Genomic DNA, 25482 nt, shown 5'->3' with positions numbered 1-25482 from the left:
GTATAAGATCTCCTGGGACTGGAGTTACAGGTGTTTGTAAGCTGTCATGGGGGTGCTGGAAATTAAACCTAGCTCTTTTGCAAGAGCAGCCCATAGTCTTAACTGCTGATCAATCTCTTCAGCTCCATGTTAGCCTTTATCTAAAGGGTACAATACAGGAGCCAAGTAGACAACCAAATCTCTTAAGAGTAGGTGCTATCATTTGCTCTTACAGTGAAAAAAAATGTTACAAAGCTCTCATCCATGTGTGTCTCTATCTGTCCCTGGCTTTCTTTTCTTTCTTCCTTCTCTCTAGCAATCCTGCAATCTAGGCTAGATTTTTATACATGTATGTATATGTGAACTGCATTTTAATGTAGTATTTATACACAATATAAAAATACAAATAAATAAAACATAGCACCAATTAGTGTGTGTTTGTGTATGTATGTGTGATATGTATATGTGCAGGTGTGCTCACTGATTCCTTAGCATGTGGAAACTAGAGGTAAATGTCTGGATGTATCCCCTCACTGTTCTTTACCTTACTTTTTGAGGTAGAGTCTGTAGATGTAATTCTGAATGGTCTTATTAAATAAGAAACACAGAGCAAAATGCAGAGTTAAAAGCCCCAGAAGTCAGAGAGCAGTAGCTAAGAGCTGAGACCATGACTGCCTTTTTACCCCTTGCTGTCACTGCTGTCCTTCCTATGAGAAAGAGACCAACTTCCTGTTTGTCTGTCTTTTTGTTGACTTTCTGTTCTGCCTTCTCATTGGTTGTAAACCCAACCACATAACCTCCTTGTCACTGCCTGTCTACACAGACCTCCAGGTCTCTATGGTTGGTATTGAGATTAAAGGCATGTGTCTCCATTCTGGCTGTATCCTTGAACACACAGAGATCTGCCTGTCATGTGATTGGGATTAAGAGCGTGTGCTACCACTGCCAGACTTTTCTGCTAAATGGCTTGTTATTAGCTCTGATCCCCTAGGCACATTTATTTATTAACATACAAATAAAATCACATTTCAGCACAAATAAAATATCACCAGGAGTCTCTCACTGAGACTTTGTAATTAATTATGTTGTGTTGATCTCCAGTTCCAATTCCTAAGTTGGTAACTAGGGAAGCCCCCAGGATCCTAATGTCCCTGTGCCTTTCCCTTAGTGGTTCCATAACAGGCCACCAGGATTGGCTTTTTATGTGTTTACCGGGACTTCAAACTCAGGTTTTGCGCTTGTGCAACCAATACTTCAGTCTCTAGGTCATTTGTTTGTTTGTTTGTTTTTCAGTAGGTAGCTTGGCTATCCCTGAACTTGAGATCCTCCAGCCTAAGCCTGTAATTAAAAACATGAATCATTACTCTGGGCTAGAACATGTGTTTTAGTTCTTGTCTAAAAAGTGGTTGTTGTGATTTTGTTTGTTTAATCATTGTTGTCATGTTTGTTTATTTTGAGATAAGATCTCATGTAACTCAGGGTGGCCTTAAACTCATTCTGTAGATGAGGTTGAGTTTGAACATTTAATCTTTCTGCCTATACCTGGAAAGTGCTGGATTAAGATGTATACCACTAAGTTTAGATAGAACACCTGTTTTCATTGTAGTTATATCAACAGTAAATTTCTCATTCACATTGTTTTAATATAAAACTCCACTTGACTCCCTATGTATATTTCAGCAGCCAGAGACCTGAAGTCCTATCTCCAGCATTCCAGACATATCAGTGTTTTTGTTGTGTGTAAATGTGGATTTAGTAAGTCTGAGGTTTCTAACAGGACCAGATTCACATTTATCTCTCCCCATATTTCCAATTTTTGAGATAATTATCACAGAAATTATTTAGAAATACTGTCTAGATTCTTCTACTTTTTAGCTTAATATCATCACATACACATAAAGTACTACAAAGTAATTCCAAATGAAACTAAATATAAGAATAATATAATGAAAATAAAATTCTTAAAGGAAATGAAAGGTATGGATCACTTTATCCTTTTTACAGACCAACTGTTTATTCATCTTTCTGAAATTATCAAATATTGAATGCAAGATAAATCTGATACCAGGGCCTCAGACAGTTGGTTCTTATCTGATGTTTGGAGTAAAAACAGTGTCCAGGATATCGTCTAACTTATAAATTAGAATAACACTCCACTACATATATAAACAAAATCCAAATATCAGAATTTTTCCATATGTGGTACAGGTACTTGAAAATTCACATATGACAGAATACTGAAAAAATGAACAGCCCTGGAAGATTATAGAAGGCAAGATTTATGTTTTCTATTATTTAAAAGAAAAATCAAACCCAGAGAAAAATAACGCAGACAGATTGTTTTGTACTGGAAACATATTCTACCACCTGCTGGAAATAAACATTTGTTGGGGACTAAAGAACTGAGGTTTATGACATTCAGGTATTAATACAGGGCTGTCAAATGTTTTCTGTATCATATGTGTCTGAATTATTGTCTGATGGAGGCTGTAATATACCTTTAACTTTTCTTCCCTAAATAGACAGTATAGTCTCTGAGCACAGCTGGGTCAGAAAATTAAAATGAGGATGAGGAGGCCTTTCATCATGATAAAACTGTTTTGTATCTGTCTGCATATTCACATTTTTCCATCTATGTATTCACATCTTTATCATCATCATTCCATTCACTTACTCCTGAATCTACACCTATGTGTGCTCTCAAACCTGTGTCTACATGTGTCTCTGAACTGACATATATCTAGATATATCCATGCCTGACACTTGATTCTACACCTGTCTATGCACTCAGACATAAAAAGATATGTTTATCATATACTTTGAACTCACACCTGTAACTGCAGCATCTATCCATGCCTCATATCTATATCTGCATTCCATGCACTCATACTTGTGTTTATATCTATCTCTGTACCACACCTGCATCTGTCCCCATGCTCGATCACACTTGTCTTTACACTGCTGAAAACAGTTGCTCTGTAATTCACATTGCTAACTCAAAGTTACATTCATTCAATTATTTATCAAAAACTTTCTGCGACACACATAATTCATGGTACCTCTAATTCTGGAGGAACCATGAGTAGGAAGAAAAGACAGAGCTTTGGGCTTCAAAGAAACTCACTTGGACTTGACAGTTAAAATTTTTATTAATGCATTTGTATTTCATATTTGAATATTTAAATATATTTGCTTCCAAAGTTAGTTTAGAAGTACATGTTGTAGTAGTGCTTAGTAAGTTATTTTCTCTTTTCTTTGTTGATTGGGTTTTATTTTAACTTATAAAAGTAAATTAAATAAAACCACGGATTTTAATACAAAATTTTTAAATTTTTATTAGTAATGATAAAGATTATTAGACAAAATAATTTTAATAATGATTGATTATTTCTCATTGTTAGATATAAAAAAACCATTTGGACACTTAAATATCGAGTGATTCCTTCCTGAAACTGTTATAAAATCAAATCAAATTATTATTGTAACTATAATTAGATTAAATTGAATGTAAATATGAGGTAACAGGTTATGAGAAGAATGCAGTATGGATTTTGTGTACTGTGACTATTAAGATGTTACTGACCTAATCCATGAAATGTATAGGTAATTATTGATACTGTGTTTCAAAAATAGTAACACTCTGCAGAAAATTTTATGAAATACATTTAAAAGATATAACTTCAAAGAAACACTATCATATGAGCTCTGATGGGAATATATTCTTAAAATGAAATTGAAAAATGTATGGGCTCTTCCAATAAGATATGTGGAATTATTCATGTTAATTTAGTTTAGAGATTTCTGTTATGGCAATACAAATACTAATTCTTCCTTTTCAGAATGTTGTATTCAAATAGGGAAATATATTTTAAACTTTAAATAATGCTAATTTATTTCAGAATATGGAAATTTTTATTCAATAGGAATAAATGTCATGCCATTGATTTATATATTTAGCATATATCTTAGAAACATTATGTAACCTGATGCATTATAGTCGACAGTTTCTTATTTCTTACTGTTTAGTTATATATGCCCCCAAATATTGTGAAATACTTCTAATTTTCCAAAATCTGGACTGCATAAAAGTTGAATATGCAATTTAGTGCTGCACATATTGTGAACACAGAAAGGGTACCTGAGTGTCCTCCAAAGTTTTACATATTATCCCATAATCATGGAATACATATGTTGGCATCTGTGAGCAACATAAAGATTTCCACATTCCCTATTAGAAAAAAAAATGAGGTAGTTTTTCATTAACCTCTGAGTTTAGAAATTTAGATCATTCCTTGTATTATTTGCTATCTTAGTTTTGAAGCATATTTTAGATTATTACACTTATAATGAATTAAATGTACTGTTGAGAAAATGAAAAGAGTTGATAATAAACTCTAGATTATTTCTTCTGATCTGAGACATACAAAATAATATGTAGGAATTTATAGTATTAAGAACCATTGTGAAGGAATTATCTCCCCTGTAATGCTCCAATCCCTCTGGCCTACAGCGTGTAAAAATAACTTCATCTGTGGTTTCAGTTTGCAGTATTGGTATCTGTGTAGTAACTATCAATTTACTCACAGCAGTTTATTATTTATGGCCCAAGTAAATAAAGGCTCCTCATTTTACTGTTTTACTTCTAAAATAATAAAACATTTCATTAATTTATAACACTGAAATTGGCATGCTATAAAGTGACCTGATAATTGCATTATCAGAGTGCTTCTGGAGATTTGTACTTCTCTCTGTAAAGATAGATGTAAAGCTAAGCAAGCTCTTGCCTTCTTTTCTTGTTCCTTTCCTCCCCCTTACACCTCTCTCTGTCTCTGTCTCTCTCTGTCTCTCTGTCTCTCTCTCTCTCTGTCTCTCTCTCTCTGTCTCTCTCTCTCTATCTATCTATCTATATGTGTGTGTGTGTGTGTGTGTGTGTGTGTGTGTGTGTGTGTGTTTCTGTCTATCTGTTTCTGTCTTTCTTTCTGGACTGCCACTCTTTAGCCTCTGCTCTCCTTGGACTTGTTCTGTTACCCAGACTGGCCTGGAACTCACAGCACCCCTCTTATCTCAACCCCCTGAGAGTCACATTTAGAGGCAAAAGCAATGACACCTGGATTAATACATTTTCTCAATGGACATCTTACAAGAATAAATGTCAAATTTGTGATTATCTAAACTTGCATTGTTTTAGCTACATGTCCATAAAAAATGTTATCTCCAAGCTCTTCTAATATGTCTTTGGTGTCATCTATGATTGAACATGGACTCCTCACATATATTTATGAATTTCTTTCATTAGTGTCTCTGCTCCCTAAGTCTCTAGTCCAGAACTTGGCACTTCTGTGCTGTGAGTTTTCCCAGTCAGTATCCCACCTTTCTTGGGTCCTCAACACAATGATATGCCAGTGTACTCACAGCAGTTTATTATTTATGTTCTCCCCACTGGAGAACAAGTCACTGTCCCACATGCTTGCCTGTGCAATGGTAGTCTACATCTACATTCTTGGACACATGCTCTACTTTCCAAACACCATGCCACACTGCTATGAACATAATCTGGAGAACTATTGATAACAGACAAAAGGATACCTTTCTCCTTGCTCCTGGTACCTAGAAAATGGTTACCTGGCCCAATGTCCTTCTTCACCCAGCTCACATATTCCTCTTATCTATCAAAGCATTATATATTTTCAAATGTTTCTGAAAACAGTTTCTGTTAAGGGGGAATGTTGACTATATCAACAAAGGTGAACGATATATAACTTATCTGTACACACAATATTCCCACATATATCTCAACTGAAAGAAAGATTTCTTTTTGGGTTTTTATTTTATTTTATTTTATTTTGGTTTTTTCAAGACAGGGTTTCTCTGTGTAGCTTTGAGCCTTTCCTGGAACTCGCTTTGGAGACCAGGCTGGCCTAGAACTCACAGAGATCCACCTGGCTCTGCCTCCCGAGTGCTGGGATTAAAGGTGTGCACCACCACCGCCCAGCAAGAAAGTATTCTTGAAAGCTAAATTTGGTAGTATATGCCTGTAATTCTTGCAGTTGAGGGGTAAACAAGGACAGAGAGTTAAAAGGTAGCTTGTGTCACACAGCCTTAAAAGTAAACTGTATTTTATAAGTTGCATGGCCTTTAGTGTAGCTGGAGAGTTTTCTCTCCGGGTCCCGCCAAGCCCCAGCAGTCTAAGTGCCCACTTATAAAATAAGCACACAGACACTTATATTATTTAAACTGTTTGGCCTAATGGCTCAGGCTTCTAGCTATCTAGTTCTTAAATCTTAAATTAATCCATTTCTATAAATCTATACCTTGCCATGTGACTCATGGCTTACCAGCATCTTTACATGCTGCTTGTCATGGTGGTAGCTGGCAGTGTCTCCCTTCACCTTCCTGTTCTCTCAATTCTCCTCTATGTTAGTCCCACCTATACTTCCTGTCTGGCTACTGGCAAATCAGTGTTTTATTTATTGACCAATCAGAGCGACACATTTGACATACAGACCATCCCACAGCACTGTAGCTTTGTTAAAATCAAAGTTCTGTGATAATTTCCTTTCTTTCTTTTTTTTTTTTCTGCAGGTGACAATATGTGTCGCATAAACAATGGAGGCTGTGGTACACTCTGCCTGGCTATCCCAGCAGGCCGCGTATGTGCTTGTGCTGATAATCAACTTTTGGATGAAAATGGTACAACTTGCACGTGTAAGCTCCTTTTCTTCTGTCACTCACTGTGTATATGGCTTTTTGTGAAGATCAGAATTAGTATAAACAGAACTGAAATCACAACTGGAATGAGAGATATGTGTAACTGCTTAGGTATAATCATAGCCTGTATTAGGTAACTCAATCTCTAGTATGCATACATTAATGATAATGGCAATGTGCTATATAACATCCTGTCCTGCTGTGCAGGTGAATAGACAATTTCAATATCTATGCCACAGGAGAAAATACTTGTTGTCATACAAAGCTCCATGGTAGCAGTTTCAGCTGACAACACATTGTCTTTGGTGCACAGGTTAGCCCTGAAATGATTTCAAATGAATTGGCAGCTCAGATATCTGTATTTGGAGGTAAAGAACAAAGAATAATGCCCCAAAGGGGCTTCTAAGGAATCTATAGACCATAAAAACAGTGAATTAACTGGATTGATTGACTTGTACTGAAGACACCTTTATTAGTTTCATCATATCCTTCAATTTACAGTGCTTATTATTCCAGAGTGAATCTTGAAAGTTTCATGCCTCAAGTTCTATCCCCTAAGCACAGTAGCAGCCACAATCATATGCACGTATTAAGAGCTAAATAGAAATTTCTGGAAGGACTTGAATTTCAAATTGTGGCTCAAGGCTCTCGTGAGAAAGAAATACAATAGGATTTATGTATGCATGTATGCATGTATGTATGTATGTGCATACACGTGCAGAAAGATGACAGGAGTACAATAAAAAAGTTCACTGATAACCTCAGAAGTTGATAAGCCTTAGGATCTGCAGTCTGCAAATTGAAAATCCAGAATGGGTGAAGTATCTGTCTAGTGAGTCTCCAGATTGATGAGGGAGGAACTCTGGGTCTACAGAAGGCAGACACAGGATCATTCCATTTTGAGGCTGGATTCTCTATTACATTGTATCTCTATTTTTCAGCCCTGGCTCACACTTCCATATCTATTATTTTAGGTTTATTTTTGCTTAACATGAACATAAGCATCTTCTCATTTAATTAAATACTCACTGTAAACATGACCCTTAAGAACTGAATTTTAAGTCATCTCATGTTTGATGACTGGAGACATTTATGATATACTGATAAAGATATTTGTGTCTTTTCCACTGTTTTCAATTCCTTCAATTTGTGTTACATCTTGAGGCATTTGGCATAAAACTACCAGTCCCAAAATGAGGAATTCAAGCCAGTACATTGAATATCAGTATTATAAATTCCAATTATTTGAAATGAGGACTTCAGCTTCTTCCTATTATTCTCTTTATCATTCTCATTTTCAGGCCTTTCTATTACAATGTAATGTTTCTAACCAACAACATTATTTTGGATTATCAACATTGAAAGGGGCACTGGGATACAGCTCAGTAGCAGAGTGGTAGCCAGTGTGTGAAGTCCTTGGCTTGATTCCTAACATTGCAATATATACTTCCCCTACATATGTAGCTAGCTAGTTAATTAAATTTAAGTTTTACAGTATTTTAGTCCTAGAGAAGAGTTCTGCTGGTTGTGTATCTTAGTATTCAAGACTTTAGTAGTCCATTATTTATTAACAATTACTAATATTGGGAAATATATTAAAGTAACATCTTCAAAGACAAAATACAGACACGAATATATATGCTCTCTCCTTACATATTCTACACACATATATACTCTATATAGAATTGATTACTAATGAGTTACAAATGTCCCACCTTTGCCTTTTTAAGGGAGAAGCAATTCCTTAGTATATTAAGTCTTGGCTAAGCAAAATTTTCCTTCAAAAATATTGACTTCAAAAAATACCACTAAATTCTTTCTAGAATTACACATGCCTCCATTTCAAGATTGTGTGGAGGACAAATCCCATTGTATTCTTGAGTCATTAGATGAAGGCTTCTCTCTCTTTGTTCTGGGTATTATGTTTGGCTCTTATTGTGTTGCTAGTTATGAGGATACTATCAAGGCCTATCATTTACCAACAGACAGGTAGCAGGCATAGATAGCTTTGAACAGATGGAATTCTCTCACATGGTTTGCTAATCTTAATTTTATCAATATTTTTGGGAGACAAAGTGTGCCTAATTGGTACATTTGACAGTATAAATTTTTTACAAGAGTTAATTTAGCATTGTTTTTCTATTATATTGCTGAGATTTCTGCTGGCCTAAATTAATAATTCTGAGATATTAAAAAGATAGACTAACACACACACACACACACACACACACACACACACACACACACACACACCATTTAAAGTACTATCAATGATGCTTTTCCCTGTGATCCATTAATAGACTTTCTCTCAAAGATGGGAAATAGCATTGAATACACCTGTGTGGTGGTATTGTGTTCACCAAAATATTGTGTACTCTAGTAAATTTATCTGGGGTCAGAGAACAGACAGCCACTAGATACAAAGGCTAGAAAATGGTGGCACTCACACCTTTAATCCTAGCATTCCAGAGATAGAAATCCCGCTGGATCTCTGTGAGTTCAAGGCCACATTGGAAATAGCCAAGCATGGTGACACGCCCTTAATCCCAGAAAGCCAGCCTTTAATCCCAGGAAGTGGTGGTAGAAAGCAGGAAGATATATAAGGCGTGAGGGCGAGAAACTAGAAGCATTTTGGCCTGGTTAGGCATTTGGCTGGTTAAGCATGTGGCTGGTTAAGATTTTGGCTGGTTAAGCATTCAGGCTTTTGAGCAGTAATTCAGCTGAGACCCATTCCGGATGAGGACTCAGAGGCCTCCAGTCTGAGGAGACAAGACCAGCTGAGGATCTGGCGAGGTGAGATAGCTGTGGCTTGTTCTGTCTCTCTGATCTACCAGCATGGACCCCAATAACTCGCCTCGGGTTTGATTTTATTAATAAGAACTTTTAAGATTCATGCTACACACCTGTGTTTTGATTTTGCTAGATGTAGATTTAAGGTCCTCCTTCTTTTCCTAGTACGGACAGACTTTCTCAGTTTCTAGTTAAATCTTTGAGTGTGTCCTGGATGAATCTTTAAAACTCCACTTCTGTGTATCAAACAAAACTAAAATTCTCTTAGGACACTATCTATAGAACAATCAGGACCCTAGAATTTCAGAGATACTGGTGACCTTGTGAGCCTTTAGGGAGGTGTATTTATCAGATGCTAACATCAAAATGGCACTTAAGCTTGAACCTTTCTAATGAGCTCCTAAATTTGCATTAGGGAATCATAATTATACGATTATGATTATATTTCCTGTTTTCTTCATTCCTATGCTCAATTTAGACTCTATGGATAACTTTTGAGTTATATTTATATTAGTATGAATATGGAAAAGGTTGATAGTTTAAAATATAATATTATTGTAGAATAGATTAAATATGAAGGAATAGAGAGAAGAATATATAGATTCATATGGCAAAAGAATGATGAACGAAAAATAAAATATGAACTGGGGTAAGAAAAAGACAAAAGCTAAGTATTATCTATGAACACAAGAAGCAAATCCTTGTCAGGATCTTCATTTTTACTTTAGTAAATTATACCTATACATATAAATTGTTTAATGTATGTTTCATCCTCTTCTAGGCCTGTTTTCTTTGGTGTAAGCCTATACACAAGAAGAAACACGTGTCCTTATTATTACTTGTGTTAGGTATACATAAAGCAAGCTTAGTCATGACTTGTGTATCACCCAGTAAATGACAAATGTCACCCTTCCCCATCCTACAAACACATCAATTTACCTTTATTTACTCACATACTTTCCCAGTTGTTCTACTTCATAGGTAGATATTACGTACTTCATCGCTTGCCCTTTTCACTTATATCACCAAGATGAACTGTATTTAAATATCATAGTAAAATAAGAAAGAGGCTTCTATTGGGTGATATACCATATACCATAATACTATATTAGAAATGGCTCTGCCACTGTTTCTAAAACTATAAATATTTCTGAATATTATTTATTTCTCCAATAGTGACTGGAAGCCTGTCGTTGTGACTCTGGACTTTGATCCGATACTCTGTCTTATGTGGTTTTCTCTTGCCACAACTGCCAAACTAACCAATCACATAATCACAACACATGCTGAGTAAATCCTTGAAAGCTAGAGATACAACTATCTTAAAAATGAACTCTAGCTAAGAACATACTCCAGCAGCACTTAGAATTTCCCAGACTACAAGCTCAACTACAAGGATCAACACAATAGACAGATACACATGTTTATTTCTAATACCTCCAAATATTGTCTCCTAGCTCTGCAAAAATAAAAGTTCATTTTGGCTTGTAAAGAAAATATATTGTACAAAACGTTGATTTCAAACCTGATGCTAGGAGAATTATTTTCAAGTATTGCCAGTATGATCATGTGATCATACACAGGAGAACTAGAAGAAACATTTTCTGGAGTGTTGATCTCTTTCTAGTACCTGTAATTCATAGATGAGGCAACACAAATGCAGTAAAGGGAAAAGAGAGGATTTTGCCTATCCCGTTCACACTGAAAAATGTCAAATCAGTAAATATGCCCTTATTTCAGAATTACTTGTTGTACTTGCCTGCTTAAATTCTACTCTTTATAAACACTGCGTGCAGACTGCCTGAGCTTCTTTGAAGCACAGCACAGTCACTCCTCTTTGAAGGAATACAATGTGTCTTCGTATATATTATTTCAATTCTTGCTTACCTAATAATATAAATAAGTAGAATTCATCATATACCCCTACTTATTTAGGAATGATAAATAAATGATTCCTAAATTAGCATTCCTAAATAATATTTTTGAGGGATAATAACTGATAGTGAAGTCTATGTTAGCCAGAAAGTGCTAATAAAGAAAGATGCTACATGAAATGATAGCTTTTAGAGAGTTCAGCGCAAGTTAGAAATAAGCATCATTCCATTAACCAGTCCTTGGTGCTGATTGCTTTGGGATTCTGATTAGTTCAGGCTAGCTTATAGATGTGATGGGTCAACTGAATTATGTAAGCAATCTGAGTTTGACAAACATGATGGGGGATATTGAAACCAATGCATCTTGGACATCCTGGTTTCAGTCATTCTCACTGAATTGACACCAAATGGATGGGAGATAATTAAGCTAGACTTAACACCAAGGATATTTTTTCCCCAATGAACTTGCAATTTAAAGCAGTGGAACACAAAAAGCATACTCCCAAGAGATAACATTGGCATGTTACACAATTGGTTAGAAATGAATTCTAATGTTGTTTGGAAGAATGAAAGAAGTTTCCATACTTTATTCTTGAGACTCTTGTCCATTATGGTCAAATCCTCTTAAGACTAAATTAGTGTCTGTGGTTGCATAACAAATTGGCACTTGCTACCTCTGAGAAACAAAGAAAAATAGAGTTGACCAGTTACAGGTTGCATTTGTATTTCTCATGAAAATTATAAGGAGAAGCATGAAATATAAAATTGAAAATTAGATTATAAATGAGTCCCTAAAACAAATCAGTCCTTAAAATGATGAATTTTATTGTATAAGTTACCTGATCATTTTAGCTGGAGTGAAGAAGACAATTCTTTAACTGTTCTGCAGATGTTTGAAAGAGTAGGACAATCTCTCCACTGTGTGTCATCTCCAGAAAAGCAACTTACAGTTCACAAAATAACAGTAATGCAGAGGCTAGCAATGCACCGTCATGTGCCTATGGTCCTCTGTGATCCTTGCCACCTTCTGGAATACCAGATATAGTCCTTTGTGACAAATAGTGCTCCTCTGTGGGGAGCCATTTTTCTGTTCCACTGTGACAAGCCCCATGCCCTAGTACATATGCATGTAGTGTGTAGTAAAAAGTTTAAGGCAATAGAAAAGTTTAGAAGCACCATTTAAATGATTATTTATGCCCTTCTGTGCATAGAACCTCACAGAAGGTTATGTACAACATAGGCTGGCTGCTCAGAAGCCCATTCTTTCTTATAAAAGGTCATCTCTCTATGATATAAAGAAAAAGAAACATAGCTGAATAGTCCACTTTTTCCTCTCATGTGCCTCTGTGATAGGACAATATCCAATTAGCTACAGTTTCCAATTTTCCTTTTGGTCCACATCCCTGGGTTAAGGATGTGTGGTACAATTTTTTTTTTGTTTAGCTGAGATCAAAATACAAGGTAAAGAGTTCGAGGAAGAGCTCTTCAACAAAGAGTGCTTGCTGCTCTTCCAGAGCTTATAACTGCCTGCAACTCTAGCTCTAGGATATCTGACACCTTCTTCTGAACTTTTTGGCGGATGCTAGTATACACATACACACACACACACACACACACACACACACGCACGCACGCACACACACACACACACACACACACATTAAAATGAATAAAAATATATGGAAAGATACAAAACTAAATTAAAATAAAATAATATAGCTTAGAGAGCTGCTTACTTGATTCCATGGGGTTCTGGATATTATTTCTGGCAATCATCCTTCTAGGTTTAAGAAAACAACTCTAGAATAAATCCTTGATGTTCTTCTATTCTGGGGAGTCAGACATGGGCTCTCTGATTTTTTTCTCTAACATCAATTTTTCACCAGAAGAATGAAAAATGACATTTTACACCAGGCAAGTCATAGTTCATGCTGTGCCATTTCTGAATGTGATTAAACTAAATGATTATTTATTACTTTGTCAGTTTCTTATTGCTCAGACCATGTTGTCCTGGTGACAGAATTATACATTTTGTGAATGTTCTCCAATTCATGGTTTAAAACATAGCTCTTCAACAAAGTATAAAATTCTAGCACTTGCTAACGTCCGGGAAGCAATTCATTGCTGTGCTCAGACAACCAAGTACTCTCCATATCCACATTAATCACTGCATCAAAATGATATACGTGGAGCTTTAAGTAAATGTTCATTTTCCTCTCTTGGTACACATCTATATTGTTTGCTGAAATTTGACTATGCATACTCATGCTCATGAACAGTAAGAGAAGAGAATCAGCTACTGATCCAGTTAAAGTGAAGCTGCCTTTCTAAAGGATTTCTACAGCCCCTGGAGACAGTCTCTTAGTGTAGTAACAGCAATCTCATTAAATTCCAAAAAGTCAGGCAACAAATTATTTTATGCATTAACTCTAAGCCCAGATTCTTTTCAGCATTGTTCTTTTGTACATAGGACACTGTTTTTATATTTATGAATCTTAAGTGGAAATTCAGGTTTAAAAATCTTTCATAGAGATTTTAGCCAGCCATAGAAAGAATGCTAAGTGAGTTTATTGAATGAGATATTTATTGGTCTTTTATGTTATGCTCAGTATGTTTGCTTCTTCTCATTGTTCTTTCAAAAGTGGCTAGGTCTAGAGGCAATAAACTTGGACACTGTTGTAAATGATACTGTCCCCTGATTCCACATTGCTTAGTTAGTTCTGGCAAACAAGTCACACACTCCAAGCTTCTATCTTGTCCGTATTATCATATGGAATTTAGTTTCCTTAATAATGAGAATTGGTTGTAGAATAGTAACTTTTCTTCCATTGATATGGGTCCTGTATAAATGTGGCAGTTCACACTGAACATTGTGGTTCCTTTATGATATAATTACTGGTTACATCTGAAAATTTTAGGTTAGTTATAAAATGGACTAATGAAACCATAGGCCATGGAGACATTGCAAATCAAAGCTCAGTAGCTAAGAGGTTAGGGGAAAGGCTCAGTGTAAAGCACTTGCTACCAACTGTAAGGATCAGAGTTCAGATCTCACATAAAGGTCAGACAGGTGTGCTCCCCAGTGTGTATCCTAATACTTAGGAGGCACACACATGATAGTCCTGGACCAACCTGGCATGTCAAAAATGAAAATTAAAAAAAATAGAAATTCAATATCTAAAAACACCCATTATCATTATGCAAAGAGTAGCAAAAATTCTGGGATTTCATTTTGGTTACCATATAACATTATTGCCTGAAAGAGATTTCTGGATTCTAATAGATGATACATGAGCCATGCATCAAACACAAAGGACACAGCGGGTAGCATAGCCTCCCTGCTTATGTTTTTTTTTACTTCCCCTCAAGTCAAGCTGGGGCCATGTGTAGGAGAATTCAAGTATAATCTGCAAATATAGTGATTCGTGATTCTAGGTGCTAAATGATGAGTTCCTGAAATCTCATATCCTAAAAGATGTTGGCTATAAATTCTTCCTAACATTTCATTTTAAGAATACTCTTGATTAAAAACAATAGTGAATAAACTAACTAATTCACTTACTAAATCAACCAACCAACCAATCAATCAATCAATAAGTGCTCTATAGCCAAACATGCACCATTTCTATCATTACTACATAAATACCCTCAGATAACAAATCCAGAACAAAAGCAAATATATGATACACAGGAATACCATTGAGAAATAGTCCAGGGCTTAGAAAGAAATGCAGAAGAAATTTCAAAAGTCAAAACCATGTGTATTTGTGTATATGTGTGTGGGTGTGTATAAATAACACATGCATATTATATGTATGTCATTCTATATCTCTTTGTCTCTCTCTATATATAGTGATATACATACTTAATACTAATGCTTAATACTAATGCATTTTAAAGTATTAGTAATAATTTAAAAGATCAGTATCTGAAGTAGGAAATATAAAGGTTAATAAAATTCTATCAGGTGGTTAGGTTGATGCATTGTGTTTTTGTTTTGTTATTTTCTATTTGGATTTCAAACCCCCACCTGCTCACCCCACACAGCAGCTTACTTTGAAAAGACCATAGAGAAATGGCATCAGAGAGAAACTGCTTCTTTGTTGTTTTGTCACTGAGACAGACTAGGAAATACATGCTCTTGTCTGTCCATGTGCCCACAGTTAGCATAACTGAGAGGGACAGAGAGCACAGGGCTACTTTTGTTCAGGTTGAATATTTTACTCAATAGAGCAATTCTGTTTGGCTTGAAATGAAGTCTGGGCCCATTGTGGTAGCTTTTGTTTCTATTGCTACAGACCTCCAAGGTTTGTGCCTTACTGTGCCACTCCAAAGTAGTTTCCTGCAGGCATGGTTCAAAAGTCGTGTTCCCCTCTCAATTCTTTGCTGCAAGAGAGAAACAAGAGAGACCAAGGCAAGGCTATGTTCAGGCAAGTTGATATCACTTGTGAGCGAGGTGTGTATAAGTTTTCTGCCAATTCAGCAGCCCATGGGACTTATGAGAAATGAAGTTTAAAGCCAATAGAAAAGAAATTAAAGATCCCCCCAGCTAGAAGCCAGCTTGAGTTAATTAAGGCCAACTTCAGACCACAAGGCACTAACCATAGACGGCAGCTTCCTTGCCTTTGATTCCTTCCTGTTGTGTTTCTGTCTCATGAATACAAAGAAAACAGAAGAATAGGAACGTTTTCAGTTTATGGTAAGTCACGATGGAAATTCAAACGTTCAGAGCCCAGATATGCAACAGACACTTCTGGTTAGTATAATGCAGTTTAGCAAAGGAAGCAGAGCTGCCCACCTTGTCTTGTTTCTGTGTCTTTTTACTGTGATTAACTCTTTGTTGATTTGTTTACCCTAAAGTGATTTGCTGTAGTGAAGGTTCCCATACAGACAACCAGATGAACAATGAAGCAGCTACATGCACAACAGAAAGTAAAACAGAATACTGTCAGCAAAACTAAATGTTTCATTCCCCAAATGGCCATCAGTACAATAATATTTAAGTATTTTCTGTAGAGAAATAAGAATTTTGTCATTAGAACAGCTATCTTATTTAAATTATTTTGTGTTATTAGACCATAATAATCTTTATTTAATGTCAGGAAAATGACTTTATAAATTTCCTATGGTTTTGGTTTATCTTCAGATGTATTTTTTAAATTTGTAGGTTCCATTTTTATTGTACGCACTTAATGTATGCAATATGCTACTCTGATACACTTGTGGACTGATTTCTGTCAGCAAACAAATGAACAAACCAAACATTTCTCTTTGTTACTTTATGACTACCTATGAGAAGACCACCTGTAATTGATAGTCAATTCCCAGCATGAGATACTACATTATTATGTTCTTACTGTTGTATCTTAGACATGTAGATAATTCATCTTACATTTATCAATTGGCCCCTTTCACCGATCCCTCCCTCATTCTCTCTCCACTCAGAACCATGCATTAAGATCAGAAAGTGTGTATTTGTGTGCATATGTGTATAATGACCATTCACCTTTTAATAAGATTGAAACATTACTACTTAGACAAATATGGAGAGCACCATAAATGAAATAAACCAGAGGAAGAAAGACAAGCACTGTACAACCTAATTTCTGCTGGGTTCTAAAGCAACTGAACCCCCCAACCATTAATAGCTCAATTAATTTATGCAGCTAGTACTGTGTATACATCTCGTATTTTTTTTTATTTTTATCTCTAGTTAATCCTGAAGAAACAGTGCTTCATATATGTAAACCTGGAGAATTTCGCTGCAAAAACAAGCACTGTATCCAAGCTCGGTGGAAATGTGATGGGGACGATGACTGCCTAGACGGGAGTGATGAGGACTCTGTCACTTGCTGTATGTTCTCCCTCAAATAATCTGAAACTATATTTTCCTGAATGAATGTGTGGATTAGTGAAAGCAGCCTATGACGTATCTGAAAATAGCTTTCATGTAAATTGACTTAACTTTCTTCCACAGTAGCCCGTGGCTTAAAGTTAAGCTATGGATTATGTCCTTTGTAAGATGTCAAGGTCTGCTCTTCTCTGTGCCCATCCTTTCCTATCTGTTAGAACACTGACAAACCAGTCTGATGTCACTATGAAGGAAAAGTTGAGAATCTTTGCTTGTGAAGACATGGGAGCTTAGCTCCCTTTGAGATTGACTTTGGGGCACAGAAGGGTCACTTTCCAGTCGATTGCTCTCAGGTAACAGAGCCTTGATGGAAATTCAAGGAGATTGGCATGAATTTGGAATGCATTCTAGCTTCAGTGCCTCAAGCCATGGCTGAAAATACATATGGGGGACTCAAACAGAAACAAAAGGTTCTGTATCCCTAACTATGGCTTTCACTCAACTTTTGTTGTTTGCTAGAAGAGGAACTGTCCATGTTTCTGGTGAAAGTAGCGACATTTCTCACATGTGTGGATAAAAGAAACTTTTAGAAAGCATGTGAAGTAATATTCTGAGATTACATTTGATTAGCTAAATGGATATAAAGAAATAAAACAGGTTATGTTAAGAAAGAGAAGCTTGTGTTGAACCTTTAATCATCAAATTGGACTTCAGTACATTGTTTTTGAGAAAATTTTTTCTATGTAGCCACATTTTTGCAGGCTAAAGTGACTTAAATAATTCAGTTAACACTTTTTTAAATCATTTATTTGAAATTAAAACATAAGAATTTGAAATAGTTTTTAAAGAATACACAAGATTGGTCTACTCAATCATATGATGTAACTATTATGATTAGAATAAAAAGGCCTCAAGAACATATATTTCAAAGTTTCCGAACTGCTGCTTCACATATTTATATATACTTCATCTGTATATTTAAGTCATCTTAGCAGTTCCATATGTATATAAACTATAATTAATTCATGGACACATTGCTGCTTTCTTTGGAATTCCAATCATGGGCTTTCAGTTCATTTTCATTTGTGCTAATATCTGCATGGACTCTGAATGTTCAATACTAAATTGATACACTTCTCAACAACTTTGGAGGGATAAGTTCCTCTGAGGAGGAGGAATCCTATGTTTCCTAATATTGTGCACACATGGCATGTAAAGTAGTACCTTATTTAACTGCCCCACTCCTCTTGAATCACAGGGTCACATGTAGCAATAATTGATGCTACATTTGGCTCCTTCTCATCATAGGAATCATGTACCTGTTCAGAACACAGATAACCTCATTTGTATATTTTAGTCATGTTAGCAGTTTCATGCTTTTATCTGCATCCTTATTCTTTTTGTTAATTAAATGAAACTCAGCTCTTTTATAGGCATAAGTAGCATTGTATTTATAGCATTAATAGTAGTTACAAAATTTTCAGTCAGTATTCTGGAGTATTAGTATTTTCTGTTCTATCACAGCATCTATAGGCTTTGCCTGGCATCCTACATTTCACTTACTATCCATATTTATGTCTATAAATAAGGGTGTTTCTGTGAAGTCTCCTAACTAAATTTAAACATTCCCTCTTCTCCTTAACCTGATTGAATTAAACTTTCATCTTAAACTAACTCAACAAGCATTCCTCTGTAATCCCCCATTATTCTTCCATTAAGTAAGCCCACTTTCCACATTGCTCCCAGAATAGTTCTTATAGGATCAAGTCCTTCTTATTGAAGCAGTTGCAGAACCTGTTAGCTGACATGTGAGGTGCCTCAAGTTATACACTAAGGTGTATAACTTGTAGTCCATCATCTGTCTACTTACCTTTGTTCTTATTGAGTTGACTAATAGGTTGCCCTTCAGAAAAATGTTTCTTGCTTTTCTTGTCTGTATGTGTACTGAACTGAGAGCAGTCTATGAAATTTAATATAGTTTCCCACTGCCTTCTTATGGGATCATTTGTAACCACCAATAAACTGCAGTACAGCCTGTTAGAGTTGAGCATCCATCTTCTGTAAGTCCTATATTACAGTAGTTTTTAATCTATACTGCAACCATATGTTTCTTCATCTGATTCATCTAATAAAAAATTAATATCCTCCTTGGAAGGTATGGTTGGCTGTAGCATGCCTGTTGCCTCAACTCCAAAAATAGATATTGGCCCTGAATGTATGACTGTATAAAACAGGAAGTGTACAGGAAGTGTCTCTGGCCACCTGCTTGTAGGGCACCCTTTTTGAGCATTGTAGTCATTCTGAATCAAATTTTATTTCTGCTGTTTTGGGGTGAATAATACAATGCAAACACAATATATTGTAAAGGATTTTTCTAGATTTTAATCCCATAATCTGCTACCTAGAATTTCTTTTATTCTGTTACTGCCTCTATTTCAGTAGCTCACCACTAACTAAAAAATTGTGGTTGACTTTGCATTTCCTTCATTAATGGAAATGGACCAGAGTCTTGAACTCACTCAATGGACTATGTAGGACTAACCCTTACAGTCCTTTTGATTCTTCCTTGCTAGTGTCTAGGGTTATAGAATTGGCCACAAAGGTCCTTGAGAAGCTTCACTACAGAGTGAAATAAGTAATCTTGCTCCTTTAAAATGTTGACCTCTTATTTGTGTATGATTTTTATTTTTCATGGGCATCTATACTTATTAAAGTCTCTGAAATGAATAGAACATTTTGATCATGCACAATTACTAAAGAATATCTTTTCACTTTTTTAAAAAAAAATCTGTTTTTAAATAAATTCATTCAACGTCTTTTAATCATACTCTTTGCCTCTCTCTCCTCTTCCCAGATCCTCTTCATCTCCTTGACCACTCAACTACATATGTAGGCTTTCTATTTTTCAAAATAAATTTTACTTTGTTCAAGTGAAAACCTTCCATAAAGTATGGAAATCACTCTATTATCACAAATACTTAAAGAACGTGTGTTTTGTAGGTACATATTATAAGTACATACATTTGATATGAAGCAAAATGAGAAAATACTTTCTCTTTACAAATAAAACTAATACAAAATATATTTTCATCTTAGAAAATATACAGCTCTTGCATTCAATAAAAGAATAAAATAACATTGAAACTGAGACAAATATGGAAGAGCACACATTAGCAACCCGAAAAATACATTTAGAAGGTTAATATAAAGAGCCTCCCCATTGTGATTAGATATTGGAGGGTTATGGCTCAGTGGTATACCACTTTCTTTATGATAATTTCTCTCATTTTCAATATTGGTTTTAGTTGCATTTTTATTCATTTACGTTGGGAGGGCATATGATAATACTTTGTTATTAAAATTATATAGAATCTCATTTTTAGTATCAACTTTATGTAATAAGTGATCCATTTTTATTTCTGTCATTTCTTTTCAGATCCCCAAATTGGGTGGCCAAATTAAAACACACTTAAGATTATTTTGTATTTTAAAAATATTTGACTCAATGTGATATATATGAAATATATATGTATATATATGAAAACAGTATCTTAATAAGTGTGAGTAATTATTTTGAGATTCAATTTCCCTGTTTAACATTCAACCTTGAGACTGATTTCAAATACATAAGATTCTGGAGTTGAGTGACCAGGTTCTGGTTAAATGATGAGAAAACAAACTCAGGGATGGAGTTGGTTTGAGTAGAAGATGGAGCATGGATATATTCCCTTTTGTTTCTTATTTAATATATTTATCTCTTCTATAAAGATCATATTTTAACAGAGTCTAAAATAATATTTCCTATAAAATTTGAGACAATTAGTGACAGATGCTGAGGTATTTATTAGAACATAACACTACAATTACTGAAATAGCTTTGTAACCATAATTAAAATACACATAACTTGAACTGAACTTGCTTCCCCCCCTCTTACAGTCAATCATAGCTGTCCTGATGATCAGTTTAAATGCCAGAATAATCGTTGTATCCCCAAGAGATGGATTTGTGATGGAGCAAATGATTGTGGGAGCAATGAAGATGAGTCCAACCAAACCTGCGCAGGTAAAGGTCTGCACAGATATGTGATAAATCACTTCCGCATCCGAGTCTGTAACATACAGGTCAGGCTGATAAACTATCTGAACTTTGTTAGCATTGCCAGTCTGGTTACTGCCACGGTCAGGGAATTCAGTGCTTAGTGCCACAAAGGCCAGATTACAAATGATGTTTTACTAATCCTTGAACATGACTCTGCTTTCCAAATTAATCTGGCACTCCATCTCTCCATGTGGGCTGCCCTGTTGATCAGTATCTCCTTCAAGACTTGTCTATGCTAAACCTTAGGCAACGGAAGCTTTTCATTAGCATCCTGGGATCCTGGCCACCTCACAAGGAGAACTATTTATTTTATCCTGAGAAAATACTTAAAATTTTTATTTCTTCTACTACAGAATACCTTTGTGAATAGTTTTCTGTTCATGGAACATTATTTATGGGAGGCAGAATTTTTTTCTCCTGAATGAAGTCCCAATACGACTAGGCATATTTATATTTCCATATAATCCATGACTTTGTAATAAATCATTGATTCCCTAGCCAGCCTCTCATTGAATAGAAATATACAGCTGGTGGTACAGCTCACAAAAGAGTTCCAGAAAGGTCATGATTACTAGGTAAATGTTGAAAAATGACACTGGCTAGCAGCAGCCGGGTGCAAGGTAAATGATGAAGAAAAGCTAGTGTGTGGTGATACATGTTACTATAATTGGTGAAAACTAATTGTTAAAGTATGCTGCAATGCTACACCATACCAGCCACACAAACCGTCTTTCTCCTTTAGCCATTATACACCTTACTAAATAAATACAAACTATTGTAACAATGTAGACTCTTGGACTGAGAGATTTGTTCCTACCCTTGTTGTTGGTATTGACTTTCCCATGCAGAGGCTTGTCCCTCTGTGCCTTACTTTTTGAATACATTTCTTTTAGCTCCATTAGACAACGAATTGGCTACAAATTGTTTCCAAAGAGCTTCTTGCTATGTATAAAACAGTAATTATAAAAAGCAAAACCATTTTCTACCATGATGTGAGACATCCTATGAACAGACTTTTCCACGGTGAAGCACTTGCTCGCCATCTGTGGATGAGTAATTCTCTTGGGCCTTGATTGAAACCTCTACTCTTTGGAGAAAATGGATTTCTCAAATCCTGTGTGTGTGTGTGTGTGTGTGTGTGTGTGTGTGTGTGTGTGTGTGATCTTACAAGACTTTCTAAAACAAAAGGACATCATAAGACCATGTGGCCCACTTTGAAGATCTTTCATTTTGTAGATGAAATGTAGCAAACAGAGCTTGCCTAAACCTTTATGAATTCTGTCTGAAAGGCCTTTACTTTTTGGACTAAACTTCACTGCACATCAGATTATCTTGAATTTTATGTGCAGCCCACTTGACTTTGAGAAGGTTACCCTGAATATGACTCTAATTTACAATGAAGAATTTCCGCACGCCAATGCACATACTAATCTTTTAAGATTAAGGTTTAATTCAAAGATTGTGCTTCATTACATCCTGAATGTAAACACAGAAGATTTTTGCCTTAAAATAGAAAGACACTCATTTTATAGTATCATACCTGCCCTGTTTATACTAATTACAAATTTTGCTTCTTTCCACATGACTTATAATAGAGCATTTGCATTTGGTTAACTAGTAGTAGTAGTAAAAAATGAAAATACATCTATGTAAGAGCAAACAAAGCAATCAATCAATCCTGATTAGTGTGATTTCCGTGGTCCTGGATCCCTATAGTGCTCTAAGAAATAAAACACCACATACTGAATGCCACTTCGAGTTGTGCCCCTCACTATTAGGTTCAGCACACTTGTGTTAGTATACTCATGGCAGCTGGTGTCACTGCAGGATACCCTGAAATGCAAATCAAAAGAATAAGGAGAAAATATAAATGTGTCCTTTATCACAAAGTTTGAAAGGTGTGGATCAGCTATGATGTGCTTGCATTTTGTTTTACCCAAAAAAATAAGCAAGTCACATGGTGTAACACACCTAGACAAAGCAGCACATTACTCTAAGTATTTTCTGGGACCTGAAATCTAAGTGCATGTGTGGAGATGTATCCTAGGTGAAAAGACTCAAAACAGGGATATTTTATCATGATGTCTTCTTCCTCATCTTTATACACAGGGCTGCCTGTATACAAATGGGAATCTTCTCCCACCAGAAACCAATTTTCTACTTTGTTGCTTTAGGATTTTTCCACACCAACCAGTAGGTATTTGTCGTGGCATTGATGATTGAATGATCAAAAGTACATAGTACTTTCATTTTTAGACAGAGAACAAGGGGGCACAAAAATAAATGCCCGGCAGCCATTGTCATGCAGGATACAAAGCCCAAAGTTGAGCCATATTGTGCTTTTGCTGCCTAGTTTTATGTTGACTGTACATATATCATATTGGAAGCAAGAACTTGAATTGGCAAAATGCCTGCACTAGATTGGCCCATGGGAAATCCTGTTTTTCAAGCTCTTGGGAGATGACTGATATGTCATGGACCAGTTCACTGTGAGTGATGCCACCCCTAGGCATGTGTTGGGTATTATAAGAAATTAAGCTAAATGAGACATGGAAAGCAATGTAAGCATTGTTCGTCATTAAGCATGGCCTCTGCTTCAGTTACTTCTTCCAGGTTTCTTCCCTGAGTAGTTCTTCTTCTTCTTCTTCTTCTTCTTCTTCTTCTTCTTCTTCTTCTTCTTCTTCTTCTTCTTCTTCTTCTTCTTCTTCTTCTTCTTCTTCTTCTCAGTGATGGAGCATGATCTGAGAGGTGTAAGATGAAATAAACTCCTTCATTCTCATGTGTTTTTTGGTTATGGTGTTTCTAACACATGAGCCATGGAAAACCAGGGCTCATTAGAAGAGCAAAGTATTGGGAAGAATTCCTGAAGGAGGCAATGTTAAACTCTTGAAAATATTAAAGTCTCCAAGTAATAATAAAATCCATTTATAAAAGAAAATAAATAATCTGATTAAAAACATGTTTTGGCAATATTATGAGGAGAAGGAGCTGCCATATGTTCTTATTGGCTGCATAAGTTAACTTTTTATATTATAAAGTGTATTAGTTAGGGTTTCTATTGCTGCAATGAGACACCATAAACAAAAAGCAAGTTAAGGAGGAAAGGCTTTTTTGGCTTACACTTCCAGATCATAGCCTATCATTGGAGCAGGCCAGAACTAGATCTCAAGCAGGAATGGAATGAAGGCAGGACTTGATACAGAGTCCATAGAGGAGTGCGGCTTACTGACTTGTTCCACATGGCTTGCTCAGCCTGCTTTCTTATAGAACCTTGACCACGATCCTAGGGATGGCACTATGCACAATGGGCTAGGCCCTCCCCATTGATCACTAATTTTAAAAATGCCTTAGAGCTGGATCTCATGGAGGCATTTCCTCAACTAAGGTTCCCTCCTCTCTAATGTCTCTAACTTATATCCTGTTGACACATAAAGCCAGACAGTACTGAAAGGAATGTGTTAAACTCTATAAGATCCAAAATGTGTGCATGTTTAACTCTGCAATATCTATTTTCCCACTCTAGTTAATACCTGTGCAAAGGAAAACCTCACCCAAGAGCTAGGAATAAAAAAAGGCCCCCAAACAACTCAATTTAATATGAGTAGGATACTCGATAGATTTGTATATTTTCCATCCATAGTTAAAATGATTGAGCTCATACTCAAGTGTTAAAAGGAATGACTTTTCAAAATATCTCATATAAAAATTGAAAATATAAACATTATTATTTATAAGAAATATAAACTGAAAAGTAATTCTATGTATCACTTATAAATTCATGGGTAGGCTTTGAAATATTCCTGTAGGTAAAAAGAAATAAGGAATTAGGTCTGTTACGGGAAGGTCAACATGTGGGAGAGACTAAATGGTCCATAAGATGAGTCTATAATACAGTTTTTAAGTATTAGAAAGCAAATTTCTGTACCAAGTATAGAGAAATAAATGGATATAGCTGTACAACAAAGACAAGCATATATTTGGTAGACCTCTTTGTATTAGAAATATTTCAGTAGGAGCAAATTGCCAACTGGCAGCTTATAGGGTTGGAGTAGGGGTGGTATAAATACTAGGAGCCAGTTAGAGCAGGCACATAGAAGAGTGATAGCACATGAATGTTCACAAAGGAGCAGACACAGACACAGAGAGCAGCTGTTGACCCTCAAAAACCCAGATTCATTTTA

At 35.7% G+C, this 25482-nt stretch overlaps 1 protein-coding gene across 5 annotated transcripts in view; it reads left to right on the top strand.

Moving 5' to 3' along the window:
- Nucleotides 1–25482, top strand: part of Lrp1b (LDL receptor related protein 1B) — a 1927307-nt gene that overhangs the window by 1128189 nt on the left and 773636 nt on the right. For all 5 annotated transcript variants that reach the window (XM_037205578.1, XM_028868856.2, XM_037205579.1 and 2 more), the window contains exons 15-17: nt 6562–6684; nt 17065–17205; nt 21140–21265. In XM_037205578.1, coding sequence (XP_037061473.1) covers nt 6562–6684; nt 17065–17205; nt 21140–21265 — 390 coding nt within the window. The remainder of the gene's footprint in view (nt 1–6561; nt 6685–17064; nt 17206–21139; nt 21266–25482) is intronic.

The sequence above is a fragment of the Peromyscus leucopus genome, chromosome 4 (assembly GCF_004664715.2).
Source record: "Peromyscus leucopus breed LL Stock chromosome 4, UCI_PerLeu_2.1, whole genome shotgun sequence".
In the NCBI taxonomy this organism is placed as follows: domain Eukaryota; kingdom Metazoa; phylum Chordata; class Mammalia; order Rodentia; family Cricetidae; genus Peromyscus; species Peromyscus leucopus.
Note: the sequence above shows the minus strand (reverse complement) of the source record. Positions and strands in the feature narration are given on the sequence as shown.